The 22,295-nt window shown below is 38.4% G+C and overlaps 2 protein-coding genes across 3 annotated transcripts; both read right to left on the bottom strand.

Annotated features, from left to right (window-relative positions):
- Nucleotides 1–49: 49 nt before the first annotated feature.
- ube2a (ubiquitin-conjugating enzyme E2A (RAD6 homolog)) lies at nucleotides 50–6,266 on the bottom strand. The gene is made up of 6 exons (XM_058397337.1): nucleotides 6,062–6,266; nucleotides 5,733–5,813; nucleotides 5,373–5,398; nucleotides 1,945–2,034; nucleotides 1,692–1,780; nucleotides 50–1,210 (listed from the first exon to the last, which is right to left on the bottom strand). Exons 1-6 carry the CDS (start codon nucleotides 6,103–6,105, stop codon nucleotides 1,082–1,084), a joined length of 459 nt encoding a protein of 152 aa, XP_058253320.1. The 5' UTR covers nucleotides 6,106–6,266; the 3' UTR covers nucleotides 50–1,081.
- A 3,604-nt stretch (nucleotides 6,267–9,870) lies between these two features.
- si:rp71-46j2.7 (uncharacterized) lies at nucleotides 9,871–20,563 on the bottom strand. 2 transcript variants are annotated; one of them, XM_058397316.1, is made up of 16 exons: nucleotides 20,295–20,563; nucleotides 19,292–19,415; nucleotides 18,344–18,557; nucleotides 17,896–18,038; nucleotides 16,497–16,650; nucleotides 16,364–16,419; nucleotides 15,955–16,124; nucleotides 15,749–15,859; nucleotides 14,946–15,071; nucleotides 14,750–14,848; nucleotides 14,519–14,677; nucleotides 13,095–13,695; nucleotides 12,079–12,142; nucleotides 11,585–11,757; nucleotides 11,416–11,504; nucleotides 9,871–11,331 (listed from the first exon to the last, which is right to left on the bottom strand). In XM_058397316.1, the coding sequence occupies exons 1-16, from the start codon at nucleotides 20,484–20,486 to the stop codon at nucleotides 11,257–11,259; spliced, it is 2,550 nt and encodes an 849-aa protein (XP_058253299.1). In that variant the 5' UTR covers nucleotides 20,487–20,563; the 3' UTR covers nucleotides 9,871–11,256. The 2 variants fall into 2 exon arrangements, with proteins under 2 accessions (XP_058253299.1, XP_058253300.1); XM_058397317.1 differs by lacking the exons at nucleotides 9,871–11,331; nucleotides 11,416–11,504; nucleotides 12,079–12,142 and having other exon boundaries at nucleotides 11,615–11,757.
- Between the last annotated feature and the right edge of the window lie 1,732 nt (nucleotides 20,564–22,295).

Genomic DNA, 22,295 nt, shown 5'->3' with positions numbered 1-22,295 from the left:
CTGGTTTGTTTGTTTGATATTCTGCATTCTGTCAGGTTAAGAAAGTCACTGAGATTAATTTACTGTTTATTTACAAGAAGTGAGAAAATGTACAGTTTCAAATCCAAGTACAAATCCAACTCAAACTCTGGATGTGCTTTTGAAAAATGATGACCTTAAAGAATTCAAATTAATATTGCATAAAAGCAAACAGCATCAAGCCCAGGCAGTGAAGTACATGATCCACAGGGTGCTGGGAAAAACACTCTAAAAACAAAATAAAAAGCACCGAAGAGTCATGCAGTTGGGATATAACAAGTCAAAAATCATTACTACTGTACATATTTCAGATATGAAGGCTAGACTTGGGATAAAGGCTTCTGAAATTAAGACAGACCTCTTACTGTCATACTTTTATTTAAAAAAAAAAAAAAAGTATACTTTATACAAGACTTTGAGAAACTAGCACTTGTAAAATTTTAGCACATCATATAGAAACTGTACTCAGTTTATAAGTCTGATAACCCCTTCAAATTTAAAAATAAAGAAATTTAGATGGATAGGAAGCTCTGTATATCGGCCTTCTTCCACCAAGGTCATCTTCACGTTAAAACTGGACTGGGGTCAATAAAAAGAACACGTATTTTGTAACAAATAGTTAAAGAAACCAACAGATGCAAGCAGGGATCTTCCGTAAAGCTCCATTCAGTGGAACCCACAACCAGAGCATCCATTTACATCCAGTTAGTAATCTAATGCAATCAGCTCACAGTACAGGATCAAACCAAAACTAGACAGCATGTGTTCATGACAAGCTCCTGCACAGAGATCAAAGCATTCACACACAAATCAAAGAAATGCTTGTAACCTTGAGATGGCAAGGTACATTCAGTTAAATCAAGAAAACATCATCCTTGTCCACGAACAGGATTCAGCATGAAGAGGGAGGCTATGACAACAGCAGTCTAACCTTGCGACAGCTACAGAACAGACGACTCTACAGAGTAAGAAGAGTATTCAAAACATAACGTAGATATATTTTATTCTTTACGTGATGGTTTTCCTCTCAGTAGCTGAGGCAGAGTATTGTCCATACGTGAGGTCAACAATCCCGCCAGCTCTGTTCCACAATGGCAGACACACGCTTCTCATACTCTCGCTTGTTCTCCTGGTAAAGCTGAGCTGCCTGGCTGTTGGCAGGACTGTTTGGGTTCGGCTCGTCCAATAGAGACTGTGATGGGAGAACATGTACATGTAAATCTGAAGCACAAGCAATCTTCATTATTTGAATACATAACAGTAGGCCAAACTTGCACTTGCTTCCGATGGCTGCATGTGTATTCTCTTTTCAATCAACACCTTCAAGTGTGAAAAACGTGCATGTGGTGCAGTAACATTATAAATAGTAGGGACAGCATTACGCCATGTGACATGATGTCCTCAACAGTCTGCACGAGCGGTAGTCGTCTCTCGAATTACACGTTACTCACACTGATCAAACTCATGTTTCGGATCTTCTAGTTTAGGAACTAATGTGCGTCACAGAACAGTTGGCATGAAGTTGCTAGAGATTTAGACATTTCTGGATTTTGATTTTAATGTGCAAATACGTTTAAACAGTGGCACCTACACTGCTGTGTCTGCATGCACACATGTAACCACACATCAAGTAGAACTGGCCTTTTGTGTTGATTTTGTCTTGTTGTAAATACCTGTATAGATGTTAAAATTGAAGAAACGTCGTAAGTTGGACTCCAGCGGTTCTGAAGAATGTCCAAACATATACTACCATCTGCATAAACTAAACAAAGCAAAATGATAGATAGATAGATAGATAGATAGATAGATAGATAGATAGATAGATAGATAGATAGATAGATAGATAGATAGATAGATAGATAGATAGATAGATAGATAGATAGATAGATAGATAGATAGCCTATTTATTCATAGTGAAGAACTTACCATTGGGGTGAAACATTTTGGATACAAATCGGACTGTGGGAGGTTTGTTCGGATACTCTTCTGTGAATTCTATTGTGAGTTTGAAAGTTCCTGGAGGGGAAAAAATAATAATTATAAATGAAACTAGATTATATCTAAAAGAATAGTCTCACTTAAATGTGAGACACTTTTCTTAAGTGCTTGGAAGGGTACACCTGATTTATTTAACCATTTTTTGACATCAAGTTAAGTGGTGATTTGACTTCTTTTGTTGAATCTGCTGCATGGATATAAGCTCCCACCTCATGAAGCACAAGAACTAATTTACATGAAACATGCTGCAAATTATGTAAGTGTTGAGAGTTTACAATTAAAAGGAAAGCACTCAGCAGCCTACAGTCATCCAAAATCCAAGAGGAAATATAATTATGCTCTGAAAAATAGAGAATAATAATTTTTTACAGTATCATTCAGATCTGTATAGAACTATGGAAAGTATTTCTTTTTTTTTTGGTTCGTTTTTAATATTAAGACCAGGGTAAAATTCTGAAAGCCACTGGTCAATTTTGTTTAATCTAGCTGTACGTCTTTGTCTTCTGCCGCAGATACAGATCATCAAACCACTCTAGCAGCTCTTTACCAACAATCCCTCTGCATCCATCTCATTCAGCACCAATGCCAAAACTGTTCATTCTCATATTCATGAATGAGGAAGTGTGGGTACAGTAGTGTTCAGTTACTGCAGCATCCAAATAATTCTTACAAACATGTATTTAATGTTTTACTCCTTTTCCATTGAGTGAGCTAGACATGGCTGTGTAGTATTTGTGCTGGAATGATGCTGTATAGTTTAAGCAGTGGCATATGTTAGAGGCTGAGTACTTAAAACAGCACAGGTTCTACACAGCTGTTTCTCCTCCAGATAACCGAGACAATTAAACTGATGTACATATACAATATACAAATATTACAAAATGATCATCTTTGTGCCTGACATATGTTGATAGTGCTAGCTAAGCAGTTTATTGGTGTTGTGTTTATCATCAGTTGCAGTTATTACCAGATAATTAATAACATATAACACATGACATGTTCATAGGAAAAAGGTCTCTGACAAATGGGGGAAAATGTGAATGTAAATAGGCTACTACATAATTTTAACATTTAATAGCTATGTTTATATTCATTTTAGAACTGAAACAGGTCAAATACATAAAAAATATGTCAGCTCCACTATGCAAATTAACCTGACGGCTGAGGTTTAAATATATAGTATACTAGTATATAAGTACAGAAACACACACCAAGGACACCCGTTACACACACTACTAGCCCAGTCTATATTAGCATGCTACCTGAAACCACAGATCTGTTGAAACTACATACACATACAGATACTCATCAACACCACCCAGTTTAACAACAATAAGATCTATATTATTACTTACACTATACTACTTACTATAACCTGATTTCAGTGTCTATTATTTTTAGCTTTCATGGGGTAGTTACAAATATTTTTATTTTAACTGTCATAAAGTTGCACTTGAATTTACACACTCTGACCAGAAAAGACTTGATGAGATGAGAGATTTTGTTAGATAAAATTGATTAATGGAACTGATTTAAAGATTTACAGGAATAAGACCAAAGGCCACTGAACACAGGCTGTGCAAATCGCAAAGAGTAAACTGTCCAGCTGTAGCACTGAAGCCAAATCTCTGCCCAAATCAACAAGGTCAAGTAAGACCATCACCTTAAACTACTGAAAGGTCAGTTACAGTATCGTCAGTGGTATAGCAATGCCATTTTCCTCAATAAATACTGCATCTTTTGATATAATTAAAGCTATCGTGAAATACCTAAATCCTATGAAAGCATATTCTCAGTTAATTGTTCCCAGTATTTATGTCTCTACTGAACACATCTAGATCATAGGTGTTAAACGTATCCACGACACTGCTTTTGAGCTATGCTAAAATTAGGCAACTGTGTCATCATGCTTTCTGACTCAAAAATTCTCAGTAGCTTAGAGGATCCAGGTTACCAATATTTGTAGTTTTCACAATATCCCAGAGTTACAGGAATTTCACCACCTCATATTTCACAGAGGATGACGCAAAATGACTCCATCGACTAATTACATATGACATTCAATTACATGGTTCTGAAAAAGCAACAAGAATAAGATAAGGTGATTTTGAGAGGGGGGGACCACTCACTAGCAAGTCTTTACAGTCCTGTTATTGTTTCTGAGGGAAATGGCTACCAGCAAGCAAGTAAATAGTAACCTAACCTCCTTGTGTTATAAGGTTACAGTGTTTCTACTACAGTCATGCAGTGTCAGATTTCTTTTAAATCATCCTGACCACTACAACGAAGAGATTTTTTTTGCCCGATTTTGTTTTTTTCGCCTACAGGCGCAGATTTCAACAGGTGCTGCATCTATTAACATCTATTTACTAAAAACTAAAACATTACATAACAGTTAAAAAACTGACCCAGAGAACAGATGATCTTATTTTTAATGCTTGATCATTTTTTACATTAGTCATTTCATTTTAGTCAGAACCTCACAATGTTCCATCACACGTAACTGGCCTGGTTGAATTTCCTAAGTGCTTAATTTGTCTAGGTATTCCACTCCAAACCATCAGATACACGTTCCTTCCTATTCAACACAGAGTGCAGTTACATGACCAGGCATAACATTATGTCCACCTGCCTAATAGTGTGTTGGCCCCTCTTTTGCTGCCAGACAGCACTGACCCATACACGCACTGTGTGTTCTGACACCTTTACACCAGAACCACTATTAATTTCTTCAGCAATTTGAGGAACAGTAGCTCGTCTGTTGGATCGGATCACACGGGCCAGCCTTCCCACGTCCATCAATGAGCCTTGGATGCCTATGACCCTGTTGCCGGTTCTCCACTGTTCCTTTCTTGGACCACTTTTGATAGATACTGACCACTGCAGACCGGGAACACCCCACAAGAGCTGTAGTTTTGGAGATGCTCTGATCCAGTCATCTAGCCATCACAATTTGCCCATGTAAAACTCGCTCAAATCCATACGTTTGCCCATTTTTCCTGCTTCTAACATCAACTTTGAGGACAAAATGTTCACTTGCTGCCTAATATATCCCACCCACTAACAGGTGCCATGATGAGGAGATAATCAGTGTTATTTACTTCACCTCTCAGTGCTCATAATGTTATGCCTGATTAGTATATCTCATAATTTAACCCCTATCGAATGATTACAATTAGTAAATCTGCCATTCGTACTTGTTGAATAACAAATGATAAACAGGACTCTGGAAAAGTCTAGAGTGACGTGTAGTATAGGGGTCAATTTATATGTTTTTTTATAATAGAAGAAGAGGGATTCAAAGTGTGTTTTAAATCAGCAAAACCAGAATAAATAAAGTCTCTGTGCTAACTTACCATCTTCAAAAGGTGTCCCTTCTGGGCTGAAAGACAAAAGGAGTTAAACAATACATTAATTCCTAACAAATAATCTCAGACAACAGCCAAAAGACCAACATGTACAAGAAGACTTAGTGTAACACACTTCAGTGCTGGCAAATGTCTAGTCATTTACAGTGTGACCATCACTGACACAAAATATGACAGAACTCCAGCTGACCACTCTGAACCACCAGACTACACTGACCGGCAACCTTTACACTAGGACCTGGATGATAAGCTTACTGAGAAACGTTTGCCAGTTGATGAATAAAGAGCTCAGTGCATGCTGCCAGATGAACATCTGTCTGTAGCTCCTGATATTAGATTGATGCTTACCCAAAAATGACAGCGTTCCAGACCATGATGTTATTTTCTGAAGGTGCTCCGCTAACTCCTGCTGGAGGATCCTCCTGCAGTCTGAAAAATAAGTTGAGAAAGGAAATCCCAATGACACCGAACACAGCGAACATGTTATTTATAAGGAGTTTACCAACTAGACATATTTAGCACGCCGACACACTATATTATCTAAATAACTTCGCTATTTCATTATATTAAAAAAAAGCCGCCATGTTTGATCTGCTAGGAAACATTGCTAGCAAGCTAAAGCTAGCGAAAGCTCTCAAAACAACCGAGGCCCTGGGGTTTTTTTGCGCAAGGCTTACCGTTTAAAATCCCTCATTAAACGCCGTCGTGCTGGGGTAGACATTTTGTTTAATTCGAAAACAAAAACTTAATCATAAGGTATCGCCGTCTGTTGTTTTAAATCCGGATAAAATGTTAAGTTCTGTGACGATCAGACGGCTCCGACTCGCTTAGCCTACTGCTAGCTAGTGTCGCCTCCCTGCCTGTTGTCTAAACTTGTGCAAGGTAGCCGCTTAGGACTGGACCCTACCACTTAATCAGACGTGAGGGGGGAGACGGTTATAAATGTCATTAGGATACAAATGGAACAAACTACACAAAAGCTACATGTTCTGTTAAAAACGTACACTGAGTGTGTGTGATGTTCGGGTGAAAGTGCCTTAACTTTGCTAGTTAGTTAGTTCAGCAATACTGAAAACAAATGTCCAGATGTATACCCACACTCGGCCTCTGTAATGAACACGAATAATCTTCATTTAGTGACGTTTACACTGCTGTCCGTCTGCTAGCTTGCACTCACAAATATACATGGCATTAGCAGGATCCCCAATAATAACCTTTTGGTAGAAATATATTTTTAAAATATGATTGGAAACATATTGACTGCATCAATAAAAATGTAGAACAAGACTTTTATCAAATTTGGTCAAATTGTGGACAAAGTGTTGATCAAGTACGAGTCCACACTGGACAGTACAAATATATTACAGTCAGATACATAAATATAAATATGAGCTGTTAACTCTCAATATGAAGTCCAAAGACCTGTCACTGCCAGTAAAGCAAGTAATCATTAGGAGGAAAAATCCAAACAAACCCATCAGAGAAACTGCAAACCTTAGGTGTGGCCTATTTAATTAATGCACTGGTAATTAATGCACTGGTAAAAGCAACCCGAAGGCCTAGACCACCAGTAACAGAAGATTTCTTCCATTAACAGTCCTGATGAAGAACTCTTCCAGGAGGTAGGGGTATCAACAATCAAGAACAGACTTCACCAGAGTAAATAAAGAGGGTTTACCACAAGATATAAAACACTGTTATAAAAATTATGTACAGTTTTGGAATCTTCAATAAATGGCAGATGAAACAATTGTCAACCTTTTCAGCCTGATGAGAAGACTATGGAGAGGGGAAGGAACTGCGCATGATTTAAAGCTTACCGCCTCATCTTATAGCTCGGGCATTGTGAAGGCTGTCGGTGAAAATGGTTCAGAACTATATTATCTGCTCAGATTCAAAGACTTTAAAACTCGTTGGATGGTGCTTCACGGTGCAGTGGAACAAGAACAAACAGCAGCTGAAGACTGCAGTAAAGGCTCAGCAGAGCATCACACCAGGGAATGAACTGACATTCCATCAAGTATGTATTACTGCCTTGTACCCAATGTTCCTGGCATAGGCTCTAGATCTACTACAACACTGACCCAGATAAAGCAGTGAAGATGAATGAACAATGTGCCATGTATTTTAGTCCTTATATCTTGTACATGTTCTGTACCTTGACAGTACTGTCTGGATAAATTTTGACCCAAACCAAAAATCTCTCCATAACAAGTCTCTAATATCAAACTTCAAGATTCAAGAAGCTTTTATTGTCATTTCAACCACATATAGCTGGCGCAGTACATAGTGAAATGAAACAACGTTTCTCCAGGACCTGGTGCTACATAAACATACAACTACTAGTACAATACAGTAAAGTGCACAGTGTGCAGCTAGGTGCAAACAGAGCATAGACAAGACAGTGCAAAAAAGACAATAAATACAATAAAGACAACACAAAAGAACACAGGACACTTAGCGCTGAAAGGAAATAAAAGAATGTGTACTGGAATGTAAGTGAAATAAAATAGATAAAGTGAAATGATGTAGAAAAAAAAAAAAAAAAAGTATTGTGCAAAAATATTGTGCAAAAATACACAGCAGCAGTTGAGGTAGTGCAAATAGAATAAACATAAGTATCAGTATCATAAGTATCAGTAACAGAGTTAGTATACAGCTCAGTCCTGAGTGAGAGTGTGTGTGAGAGTGTAGAACAGTTCAGTCCCGGGTGTTGAGGAGCCTAATGGCTTGAGGAAAGAAACTGTTACACAGTCTGGTTGTGAGGGCCCAAATGCTCCGGTACCTCTTTCCAGATGGCAGGAGGGTGAAGAGTGTGTGTGAGGGGTGTGTGGGGTCAGCCACAATGCTGATGGCTTTGCGGATGCAGCGTGCGGTGTAAATGTCTGTGATAGAGGGGAGAGAGACTCCGATGATCTTCTCAGCTGTCCTCACTATCCGCTGAAGGGTCTTGCGATCTGAGACGGTGCAGTTCCCAAACCAGGCAGTGATGCAGCTGCTCAGGACGCTCTCGATGGTCCCTCTGTAGAACACAGACAGGATGGGGGGAGGGAGATGGGCTTTACTCAGCCTCCTCAGGAAGTAGAGGCGCTGCTGGGCTTTCTTGGTGATGGAGCTGGTGTTGAGTGACCAGGTGAAGTTCTCCGCCAGATGGACACCAAGGAATTTGATGCTCTTGACGATCTCCACAGAGGAGCCATCGATGGACAGCGGAGAATGGTCACACTGTGCTCTCCTGAAGTCAACAACCATCTCTTTGGTCTTGTCGACGTTCAGGGAGAGGTTGTTGGCTCTGCACCAGGCTGTTAGATGTTGCACCTCCTCTCTGTATGCTGACTCGTCGTTCTTGCTGATGAGACCCACCACGGTCGTGTCATCAGCGAACTTGACGATGTGGTTGGAGCTGTGCATTGCTGCACAGTCGTGAGTCAGCAGAGTGAACAGCAATGGACTGAGCACACAGCCCTGAGGTGCTCCAGTGCTCAGTGTGGTGGTGCTGGAGATACTGCTCCCGATCCGGACTGACTGAGGTCTCCCAGTCAGGAAATCCAGGATCCAGTTGCAGAGAGAGGTGTTCAGGCCCAGGAGACTCAGCTTCTTAATCAGCTGCTGAGGGATGATTGTGTTGAATGCTGAACTGAAATCTATGAACAGCATTCGAACGTAGGAGTCTTTGCAGTCCAGGTGTGTGAGGGCCAGATGGAGGGTTGTGGTGATGGCTTCTCCCGTGGAACGGTGGAACTTTCGTGGAACTTTGAATCACAGTTGTATTCAGAATGTACAAACAGCCTATATGACATTAATATACACTATATTGCCAAAGGTTTTGGGACACCCCTCCAAATCATTGAATTCAGGTGTTGTTTTTTAGGGGTTGGGCTTGGGCCCATAGTTCCAGTGAAGCAACTCTTCTGCTTCATTTTGGACAATTTCATGCTCCCAACATTTTGGTGATGGCTCCTTCCTGTTCCAACATGACTGCACACCAGTGCACAAAGCAAGGTCCATAAAGACATGGATGAACGAGTTTGGTGTTGAGGAACTTCTGACCTCAACCTGATACAACACCTTTGGGATGAATCACAGCGGAAACTGCAAGCCAGACCTTTCATCCAACATCAGTGCCTGACCTCACAAATGCGTTTTTAGATGAAAGGTTAAAAATTCCCATAAACATCTCCTAAGCCTTGTGGAAAGCCTTCCCAGAAGAGTTGAAGCTGTTATAGCTGCAAAGGGCGGGCTAACTCCGTATTAAATTCATGTGCATGTAAAGGCAGACATCCCAAAACTTTTGGCAACATAGTGTATGTGTGGGTAATCCTTAATTATTGTTTCAGAGAGCAGGGAGATAGTATGTTTAGGTTTTAGAATACTTATTTATGAAGAAAATCACACTCTATCATGTCATATTTTACCTTTAAAACATGAAAACCTAACAGATCCAATGATTTTAATAAACGGACAAAACATCCTGGAACTGTGGGATTTATTATATAACAATTTATAACCATTACAATCACCAAACTTGAACAATAATGCTGAAGAGGATGCAGGTACAGGTAAAAAAAAAACTATTTACACTGGTAAACAGTCCAAAATGCCAGGCAAAATCAACAAAATATGAACCGTCACAGGTAAGGTGACCAGTAAGCGGAGTAACAAGGAATAGGTGAAATCAAAAACCATAAAGGTCATGATACAAAGAGATCAACCAATATCAAAGGCTTGGTATATCCAGGACACTATGGAAACTGAACATATACTTCACAGTAAGGCTGAAACTAAAAGTGATTTATAAAGCTGCATGGTGTGAATGACACATTGGGCAATGTGGTGTAATCAAATCCTTTGACAAAAGTCAGGTGTGTTGCGGGTAGTGGAGTCTAGTGGGGCTATTCTTGTAGGCCACAATGTTTTAAAGTAAATGGAATCTGTAGTACTACTTGACTTCGCTTCACTTGCCCTTACCAGTGCTGTTATGCAAGGAAGGTGATGTTGCCAAAAGGAGTCATAAAGGAGTGCCTCACAGTGTCTGTCTCCCAGTTCCAGGAGCACTTGACTAAGCTCATGAAATGCAAAGAAGTTAAAGGTCAAAGGTCATCCTTTTAGTCCTTCTGTTCATTTCAAACACGATTATTAAGGCAGCATATAACTGTTCTTTATGTGCACTATATAAGATCATGTCTATGCTGTTTTACTCATTCACTGTTTAAAAAAATATGCACAGACATGGCATGTACAGTTTCAGTTTCAAGATGCCATAAAATTACTATTTTCCTTGATTTGGCCCATACAGTTGGATCTAAAATCCATTTCAAGTCAAGTTTATTCATAGATCACATTTCAATGAGAGTTGACCAAAGTGCTGTGCAATAGGAGGCAGCATGATTATCAAAATAGAAATAATCAAAATAAACATTATGTAATAGATGAAGCAGACCTAATGTGTTGGTGGAGGTTGTTCCAAAGTGCAGGTCAATAGAACAGGTCAAATTTGACACAGAACAACCTCAATGTACAAAAATTTGTAGCACCTGTACAAAAAGTGTACATATTTTTGTACATTTTGGGTCACTTTAGGAAAGCTAATCAAATTTAAGGATAAAAAAGATTGCATTTAGGATGGTTTTAATGCGGTCACTTTTTTAAAATGGGTCAAATTTGACCAAAACAAATACTGCTTGCTACATCAAGTTGAGCTCCCTGAGTGCCACTGCTGTGCCACTGATCAAAGTCTTCAATAGGACATATATTCTGATTCATTTGTAGGTGGTCTTGGACCACCAAGTTCACACACAAGTAATGTATATAAAATAGAACAAGGCATCTAATAATGACTTAAGTAGTATTTGTTGATATTAAATAATAGGCTTCACATATACTTGGACATCACATTAAAACCAGGTTCTCCAGGCAAGAACCTTCTCAATAGATACTTCAGCAACATCTAGAAACAAAAATAAGTGAAATTAGAGAGCTGTAAAAATAAAATAAAATACTGGTGTAGTTTAGCCTAGACAGCATCACTCACATAAACCAGCTTCTTGTTTTCTTCTGCATTCTGAAAGGTCTTAAAAATGCTCTCCACATTGGTTTTGTTGATGACTGCTAAGCCTGAAACTATCAAAACATGAGACAGCAATTAAGTTTATAGCAGAAAATGTCTAGAATACAATAAAAAAAAACCTTCCAATACTTACACTTGGAAGTCATGATCTGCATTGCTTTCTGCTTGATCTCATTCTTGTCACTGCTTTGAGGTGGTGGCTGCGGTACAGCCGGGTCAGGCCATATGTTCTCACAAAGGCTATCGATGTAGGAGGCAATCTGAGCTTCTGAAGGATTCATCTTGTTTAAAAATGCATTCAATTTCCTGAAAAGCAAAAAGTAACCAGCAGTTTGAGATATGGGAACAAACATCACTTTTAGGAGGTACTTTTTTTTTTTAAGCTTAAAGTGGATCACTTTCATTTAGCATTTATCAAGTGTCACTTGTTGTAAGTATAAGATTCAACAACAAAATTATTAAGTTAATGTGAAATTATGTTGGATTAAATTTAATTGAGAAAAGTGGGCAAAGATAACGTCCTTTGTGAAGTGTCATTTAATCCGTGCTTGAGTAAGCAACACATACTAAGCAATTACATTAAATAACTATATTTAAAAAGAGAAACAGGAACATCTCAGAACTTACTTATTTATCAGTGGTGTGAATGGTGTTACAACAGCCTTAATGAGTTTAAAGGTGTATGAATTTCCTGAAGAAAGAACATTTTATTCAAATTTGATTCATTTCACCAAATCAATATTTCGTTCTTAATCCTGAAAACAAGATAATATACTATTTGTAAAAAACATTAAACCACATGTGTACTTAATGGGCCACTACCTTATATCTACACTAACTGACCACAGGTACAGTGCACAATTACTGTTAATATGCATTAATCAGCTCACCTCTTCCCTGTACATCAATGGAAATAGACCAATACAGACTGATCGATGACTAGAATCAGATGCAGCAGCATTGCTGGGATTTTTAAACATTTCACTATCCTGGGGGCCTTTTTTTAAAATATAGATACAGCAGTAAAAATCCCAACCTAGCAAAGTTGTTACTTACTGATTTCTTATAGCTATTACCCTGTTTGTTTGGTCGCTTAGGTTTAATCCAGCCCTTAATAACTCAAAAACGCAGTAGGTCTTAAAGTTCACTTGAAACTTAAAATTTCACTCCATCATTTCTGAAAGAAATGTTTTCTGTGTGGGAAAGTTCTGGTATTAAACTAAACTATTATTGGGTGCATCTGTAATTAATGTATCTGTGAATTAATGGATTTATTTCACAGTTAAAGGAGTCCATGGCTGCACAATGTTCGAGTCTGTTGAGCATGAAAAACGATGAAATACATCTGCTGGGTTAATGAGATAGGCATGCCTAATAAACTGGCCAGTAAGTATAGCCAGATATCAAACACACTTATGTGCCTGATGCTATGCAAACTGAAATATTACTCCTAATCTGTAGCTCAAACTTGTGATAGTCAAGAAATCAGATTATAATGACATTATCTTACTAACCTCTGACTGTACATGCTAAAGGCTTGGGTTATATGGCAGCCTATTAGACACACCCAAATGCTATTTGTCACTAATGTTGTGTACAAGGTGCTACTGTTAAAGGGTTTGAAAAATTCATTCTAAACCTACCAGAAATTTCTTTCAGTAAATCGAAGATCACTTTATTGGCCTCAGGTTGTTCCAAAGAGATGGATATTTTTTTCTCTCCTGATGACTGGCTCAACATCTGTTCTTCAAGATGAGGGTTTTTTCCCTTCTTTTCAGGTTTGTCTGTGTCTGATGGTTTTCTCTGAGGCAGATTTTCCTCCTTGCTTATATTTCCAGTACATTTGCAGTTTAACAGAGTATCAGTTGAGCAATGGATTGAACGATCCTCATCACTTTCTGATGCACTGCAGGCTGCAGCCCGTTGTTTAAAGTTATGTTCGAATTTAAGGTATTTTGTCCTTGCAGCAAAGTGTGCTATATTTAGCTGAACATCTTTCATTTCAGCAGGATGAGCAGTGTGATCTGTGTTTTGTTGTTCAGTCGTGCAGGTAGGCATCTGATCAAGTGTGTGTACGTTTCCTCCATCTGCTTCTAACTCATCATCACTTTCTTTGTCTTGACTCTCTAACGTGTCTGTACACATTGGCTGGGTAGCCTCCAAGTCCAGTTGAGGTGTTGCCTCTGATGTATTGCATTCATGCACGACTTCATGTTCCTTCTCGTCCCCTTTAAGGTTACTGATCTAGGAAATGAAGTGAGACTTATCAGTGGCAAAAAATAAAGGACAGAAATCCTTGTTTGGAATATCCTTTTACTTAAACAACTTAACACTAACAGTCATGAATGAAAATTGAATATTTCTTTTAAATCACTACAAACTGGTTTAATTACAATAATATGCAATGAAGCATTAAAGTGTAACTTCCAACCCAATTACTGCCATGTTTATGGGGTAGGAAAGCAGAGAACCCAGAGAAGCTCCAGGTAGACAAAGAGCATGTAACTCTATTTGGTATAAACTGCTGACCTTGGAGATGAGAGGTCGAAAAGTATTTTTGAAAAATACAAATTTGCCTTAAAACAGAGTCAGTGCTCAGTGCCAAGCAAAGTGTGGCAGAGGCAAACTGATGCCAAGATTAACTATTAAGAATCTAACATTTCATGTTATAAGTACATTTTATAAATTACAAGTAATTTTAAATCATTTTAAACTAATCTGGGATTTTGTGTTACATTGAATAGTTTCTTAAAGAATTATAATAAAAAAAAATTCTAAACTACTGCTATCAAAATGTACATTTAAACATGAATCGGCTTTAAAAGCAACCAATATCATGACAATATAATAAGCGTGGATTTGTCTTTAAAGCTCTCAGTACATAGCTCACGAGTATATAGTCAAAACACATAGGTATGAGGAGTTCCATTTCCAACTATGTTGTCTTCTGTATATTGAATTTAGTGTTGGTGCAAGCAACAAGCAATATTATTTCACCTGATCAAGATAAATCACAGCTACTGTGTGTGGACAAGTGTATCAGCTGTCATTTGTTCCATATATTTACCTCATCATCGTCTTGGCCAGGAGTAAGGAAGGATGCAATTTCCCCCAAAAGAAACCACACCCCTTTATCACGCTCTTCTTCATGCTGTATCCAGTCAAGTGGACCAAGGAACTTGAACACAAGCTCAGAGTTGCCAAACTCTTCATTCGCCACCAGATCCTAAAGAAGTAGATGTGATGAATGTGTTCATTTAATTGTTCTATTTATACTACCATCAAATGTGAAGCTTACTTGTAAGGATTGTTCCAAAATTGTTCGTGCTTCTTCCATATTCCACTCTGCTTTTGGCTTCTCCGCTATTGTCATTAAAGAGGGCAAGTGTCCTATTTTCTGAAAAGATATTCAGCCATTTAAGATGAGTACCGACTGATATAACTCCCAAAGGTGCAACAGCATGACTGTTTTACAAACTGCATCCATTTCTCACCTTGCATTGATAATAAAACTCGATTACGACTGACTGGTTCCTTTTCACATCCCAGTGGAAGTTCTCAGGATTGTTGCGATCCTCCAAATGAAATGTGAAACACAACTCATCTTCTTCCATCTGGACCTAGGAGGATAAAACCAACAATGACTGTTTACTAACTAAAAAGCCATATGCTATTTCTGCTGGGGATTTTTGAGCGCATGAATGATGATATTCTCTTGGGCAAAGTGGAAATGAAACAGCCAGTACGTTATCTGACGGAATGAAAGGAAAGATGAGTGGAGCCCCTTTGTATTCTGATTTTATAGGACCCAAAGTTTGATACATAGTAGTACAGACTTAAATGAAGGCTTCACACACAACCGGATGAACTATACCATGATCACATACCCACAACAGCAAACAGCCATGCTTTCATTTTATTCATGAGAGGACACCAACACCAATGAAAAAAACTGATGTGTTTATAACTAGACAGACCAAAACAAATAGATCAAATTTTGCAGGAGGTAACAGTACATACTACCACTGCTGAGCAGTTACTTATTTGGATGGTGGCTCTTTCTTTGTGACATATTCATGGGGTCTGAATAAATGAATAAGAAATAGCAGCGTTGCTGTTTTTTTTTTATGTCACTGCTATGAACCTTCACAGAAACTGATTAATGAATTTTAAATGGAAAAAATGAGCTATGTAGCACCACTGCTGTGCTGAGAAAGATTCACCGCCCAAGCATTATCTACACAGGTCCATTTCTACGTATGGATGTGGTAGGTGGCATATATAAGATGTGACTTACATTAGTGACAGTAACTGCCCAATTTCCAGCCCTCCACATCTCGTAGGAAAGCTTAAATTCCATCATCTCCTCCTCTATGAACAATGTAAGACTTTCCAAATTATCGTCGATCTAACAACAAGAGCAATTAAAGGCAATGACTCATGAGCAGCACTAATATCTATATGTATTTTTGTTTAGGATTAATGTTATTTGATTTCCCTCACACTTTCACAGATGGAGCCCTCGTTGCTGTTTGTACAATCAGTCTCTATTAATGCAGGCCTGCGGTATGACATAGGCTTCTCTCTTACTTTTTTCTTATTACTCTTTAATTTGGTTTTCTTCGGGTTTACAAAACTGAAAACCTGAGAAAATTTCTCTTTAATTTTTTTGGCTGTAAAAGATGAGATAAAAGTGTAAACAGAAATTAGGAAAAATCAATGTCAATGAATTTATTATCCCATAGGCATTGAGTCTACTTGATTTGTAACTTAAATAATTCAACTCATTACTTCACACATCACTTCATTTATTCAGTGTGTAGGCACATCAACAAACACTGCACTCTGGCCTTTCAAGACAAAGGTATACTGTGACTATGGACTCTAATGTAATTTAAAAAGATAGCAACACCTTTCTTTTTAGCTTTGTGTTCTTCACATGGATGGTCCTCTGTCTCACTGTGCAGCCTGAGAAATTGAAATCAACTGTTAAAACTAGATTAACGGAAACACAGTATTTACACAAATGTGGACATGAAACTTACGCATCACTACTCTCACTCAGACGTGACAAAAGAATGTCCCTGTCCTGGTCAGGAGTTTCCTCTATCAGGATTTCCATCTGTGTTTGGTCTAGCTGAGAAACAATTAGGTGGTTCACGTTGTCTGGGTCAGAGAGCAATGTCACTAAGGCCAGCACTATAAAGGAACAAACAAAGGTTGAACAGTAACACCAATATTTAGTTAAAATAACACAACATCTATTTAATAATGTCACAGATACCATTACTTCTCTCTGTTATCTCTGTTAGAGTGAAAACATCTCACTGGATACTGAAGTGATCATCATTTATGTAATTATACTGGATTCATCATTTATGTAAGGCTTCCTGCTGTTAGAGGTTTTTACGTAAGTTTGTTACACGTGACAACGTATGCTTTATAACTGAGAATTGTTGTCTGATGTGGTCAAGCAAGTCTATTTTGTGGTGTTTTGGTGGTTTGAGCAAGGAAATGTCTGTTTTTTTGTTTGGTTTTTTTTTTTGCTTCTTTGTTCCTGTTTTAACCGGTCTTATTATTTCAACTTAACAGTGAACACTTCTGTTGTTCTTGTTCTTTTGGCTGCTTCATGTTTGGGGTCGCCACAGTGGATCATTTGGTCCGCATGTTTCGATTTGGCACAGGTTTTTACGCCAGATGCCCTTCCTGATGCAACCCTCCCATTTAGAGTTAAATCCCACTGAGAGTTAACTCTTCAGTGGTTGGGTTAGCTCTCTGCCCAGGAATCGAACCCAGGCACTGGACCACCAGGAGGCTAACAGTGAACACTACTAATAGACAAATTTATTGAATATTAATTTAAAATTTTTGTTGGTGAGTAAGCCTGGTGTTGCTTTAGTAGAATTCAATTGCCACATGTATGCTAAATGACTGATATTTCACCTAAACATGTTCAGGTATGGTAATGGTTAAGCAAAACTTAAAGTGAAACAATACTGTAATTTTCATAGAGGTGATTTTAACCATTTAACATGCTATATACAATAACACAACAACAATATAATAACACCTAAACCAAAATGTTTAAATAGCTCTACCCTTTTGGCTTAAAACTTAAGAAGGTTTTTCCACATTATTTTGCTAAAGTACTGTATTTTTTCTGCACTGAATGATTTATATGTATTATGCATGGCGGAAAAAGGTGTCCTGTGTCCTACTTCTTTCAAATTATTTTTAAATGTAGGCGAGCACTTCCACTAATGTATTTGAGAAACACACCAGCAACATAATTGAAAACAAGCTGGCAATTGTTCATGTCAGAGATAATATCTCCCTGATAAAGACAAATTATTCATTCTGTAATGCTACATATGCTATGTGGAACATCCCTGAACTAAAAAGTATTGGAACACAGAGTGAACAGGCAAAGGAAACAGCACTAACCTTTCAAAGCCAGAATTTCTTGTAGGGCACAGTAGTAGACATTTGGTTCCCAGAGATGTTTTGGCAAAAGGTTGTGTATCAGGACACTGCAGAAATCCCTAACTTCAGCAATCTCTTCAGCTTTAGAACTGAATGCAGGGGACCTGGGCCAGTCATAAACACAAACTATATCAGCATATACAGAGACACATACCAGAAGTAATCTTCTTTGTTTTGTCTGCATCAGTGGTTGGTTTTACACATTTTAAAGAAGAAGTGAAGCAATGCCATTCTGCACATCTGCAACAGTAGGCTGCAACTAACACTAACCGAGTCAGAAGTAAAAGTAGTGCCATGCATACAAAATGGTGGACTGCAAAAAAAAAAAAAAAAAAAAAGTGCTAATGCACATTGTGTCATTTTTGCTACATTTCAAGCCACGGGGCAAACTATACATGTGTATGCTTACCCTTCTGACTGCTTTGTGTTGTGAAGGTGCTTGGTGAGGATCTGTATGCAGCCAAGAGCAGTAACTGACAGATCCATGTCCTTGGCCTTGCAAATGATCTCATCCATGACAAAGTTGAATTCTTTGAGAAATGCTGTGTGTAGAGGCTGCTTGTTTCCAAGTTCTGGAAAAGTGCTCCATGGCAGGACCAGATGAGTGTAAACACACTTAAACACTGCAAGACACACATAATCACAATGGTGCTGTTTTTTAAAGCTTACCTTACTCAACAACTATAAATTGAACAGTATTACACAGATCAGGCATAACATTATGACCAGTGACAGGTGACGTGAAGAACACTGATTATCTCCTCATCATGGCACCTGTTAGTGGGTGGGATATAGTAGGCAGCAAGTGAACATTTTGTCCTCAAAGTTGATGTGTTAGAAGCAGGAAAAATGGGCAAGCGAAAGATTTGAGCGAGTTTGACAAGGGGCAAATTGTGAGGGCTAGACGACTGGATCAGAGCATCTCCAAAACTACAGCTCTTGTGGGGTGTTCCCGGTCTGCAGTGGTCAGTATCTATCAAAAGTGTCCTTTAAGTCCTGTAAGTATCTGTTAACACCTTTAAGTTGCGAAATGGAGGCCCCACCTTTCAACTTACATTACTTAAAGTATCTGCTGTTAACATTTGGTGTCAGATACCACAGCACACCTTCATGGATCTAGTGGAGTCCATGCCTCGATGTGTCAGGGCTGTTTTGGCAGCAAAAGGGGGACCAACACAATATTAGGCGGGTGGTCATGTTATGTTATGCCTGATCATTGTACATTTCGGTGTAAATGGCAATGTGTAATGGATTACTTGATGAGTGAGATGAGTAAGATTATTACAACAGTACTCTGTCTATGACTCAGTAGATATTTGACACAATTTTTTTTTAAGAGAAAGTGAAAGTTACTTACTGTGCTGAAGTGACCTCTGGATATTTGGAAACCGTGACTGCTGTGATGCTTTCTGTACAGTCCGAATTGCTGTGTCTGGTTCATCACTGCCAACTATATGGCCAGTCTCACTTTTGTGCCGTAACTAGTTAAACAAAGCACTTATCAGACGTGGATTGTCAATCACTTACAGTTTTTTAATCAGTACTAAAATGAAACTTGAGGCAAAAGCAACCTAAAGTCATTAAACTGACCAATTATTCACGGATATTCTCACTGTGTGACTTCTATATTACATTGGTGTTGTGGTAGAATTATTTTTGCTCTATCTAAACAAAGGAAAGTTGATTCCGACACCAAAAAACAAAATCATTTTCAAGTTCATTTGCAGGTGAGATGTGGAGGTTTACACGCCTCAACCTGTCTTCATTCTGTCAATCGAAGAAAGCTCTTAAAATGTATACTGTAAAGGGATTTCAGTGAGACCTTTGTCCACATATAATTCACTTAGAAAACTGCAGACCTGTACAGGAACTGCTGAAGAGTTCTTCTTTTCAAGTGCAAGTGCAAGAACTTCCACTAATTTTCTAGCACCATTATGATAAAGTGGAGGAACTTACATTTTGGTCTCTTCAGTTTCAGTCTCTTCATCAATATAATCAGATAAAGGTTTTCAGATCTATGTTTAGGGAATCTGCGCCATCTCTATCTGTTAAAACCTTCACTCAAGTCTCACGCGCTGTCTCTTTTTTTAGTTTGGGCACCAGTGAACTTCCATGAATAATAATAATAATAATAATAATAATAATAATAATAATAATAATAACACAACGCTCTTTATGTCCTTTGACTGTATTTGCTTAACTTATGATCGTGTCCTTCATGGCTATTCTGAAACTCGCGCATGTTTGTCCCTATCGCCCTGAGCACACATATTTTCTAAATAAATAAATAAATAAATAAATAAGCCATGAGGATGTGGAAAACATATTTAGACATGCAAAAAAACAACAACAACACATACCTGTGATATATCTTCATCAGCGACTCTTTCCGTTTGCGTGCTGCTTTCACAGAGTTTGCTCTTACCTCCAATTAGAAAGATTGTAAGAAAACACAGGGCACTGCAACACACCTGGACCAAGAATTGTCCGAACTCTGAAAAATACCACAACAAGCCTAAACCGACAGCAAACACATAAAACCATTGAGACATTTCCTCCTTTTCTCTTTCTTTTTAAATTGATGAAAGACGGCTGCCCAGACTCTGCCTTTCTAAACCGACACTTCCGGATAAATGAAATGCCTTTGCGCTTAAGGCGCAAGGATACAGGACAGTGTAGTGTACTGTAATGACCACACGATGGCGATGTGGTCATTACAAAGCGCATAAAAAGCAGGCATTTTTTATTAAACCCACTTGTTAATAACCCTGCAACGGAAATCACATTTCCGACCGGTGGTTAGAATACCTTGGGCAGACATTATCGAGGGTAAACTGTATTCATTTATCGTCAATCCCTAAAGCATGAAAAAGATTTAGAGAGCATAAATGTAGAGGACATACAAGATTTCACAAAGAAATACAGAGATGTTCTGAAACAAAGGGTCTGGATCCGAGATTAAAATTTCTCAAAGTGATGGAAGTGTGGGGAAATAAAGGATCTGCTCATGATCCAAAACATACACTATATTGCTAAAAGTTTTGGGACACCCCCTCCTATTTGGCCTCTTAGTTCCAGTGAAAGGAACTCTTAATGCTTCAACATATCAAGACATTTTTGGACAATTTCATGCTCCCAACTTTGTGTGAACAGTTTGGGGATGACCCCTTCCTGTTCCAACATGACTGTACACCAGTGCACAAACCCGATAGAACACCTTTAGGATGAATTAGAGCAGAGACTGTGAGCCAGGCCAAAACTGGGACTGCCCTTACATGCAAATGAGTTTAAAATGGAGTTGGCTCACCCTTTGCAGCTGTAACTGCTTTAACTCTCCTGGGAAGGCTTTCCCACAAGGTTGAGGAGTGTGTTTATGGAAATTTCTGAGCATTCTTCTAAAAATCGCATTTGTGAGGTTAGGCACTGTAGTTGGATGAGAAGGCCTGGCTCAGTTCAGAATTTTACTGAAACATTCTGTCTGACAATTTACAATGAAATACATCTGATCTGATTAGAAGGAATTTTACCATGCAGCAAGACAATGACCCAAAACAATTGACCATTGGGGGGGGGAAATTGGAAGGTTTTAGACTGGCCAATTCAATCACCAGATCTTAACCCACTGGAGCAGCATTTCCATTTTTGAAGAGGAGACTGAAGGTATAAACCCCAAAACAACTGAAAACCCATCACAAAAGAAACACGACAGTTTATTGATGTTACCAGGACAGAGACGTGATGCATATACCTTGCAATAAGTGTAAACAAACATTAATTATAATACATTTGGTGGCAAGCCAACAGAGGTGCTTTTTTTCCAAGATGATTAACAAATCTACATTTAAAGATCAGAAAAATGAAAGCTGAAATTCAGATGTCATTCATCTTTTGACCTAATCCAAATGTCTTCAGTGTATAGCAGAAATAAAAAGAACTGTCCTTGCCATTCCAGTACCTTCTGATGGGACTATATTTAAAAATAGGCTATGTCAAAGTGTTAGCTAATGATTGAAACACCTGTTCCCTAGGTTATGGAAGAAACAACCTTTGACCAGCAAAAGACCAGTAATGCGTCCTTTGACCTTGCAGTGTTGTGTTTCAGTGAATGCTTAGGTTTCCATATCAGCCCATAATCAAGTTAAACCTTTGATCCTTTTTCACTTAAACCTAGACAAATCACCTATGCATCTTCAGGACAAATTGTGCTGTTAAACCAACATGCAAAACATACTTTAGTCTGCTGTGTACACCAAAATCTTTTCTGGTAGGCAGAGAAGCCCAAAATAAGCAATAATATGATCCATGGTACAGAGACTTATCTTGGAGGGTAAGCAGCATGGGGTCAAAATGCAGAGCCATAG

This window comes from Hemibagrus wyckioides, linkage group LG08 (assembly GCF_019097595.1).
Source record: "Hemibagrus wyckioides isolate EC202008001 linkage group LG08, SWU_Hwy_1.0, whole genome shotgun sequence".
Lineage (NCBI taxonomy): Eukaryota > Metazoa > Chordata > Actinopteri > Siluriformes > Bagridae > Hemibagrus > Hemibagrus wyckioides.
The sequence above is the reverse complement of the archived record's forward strand: the minus strand, read 5'-3'. Positions and strand labels throughout refer to the sequence as shown.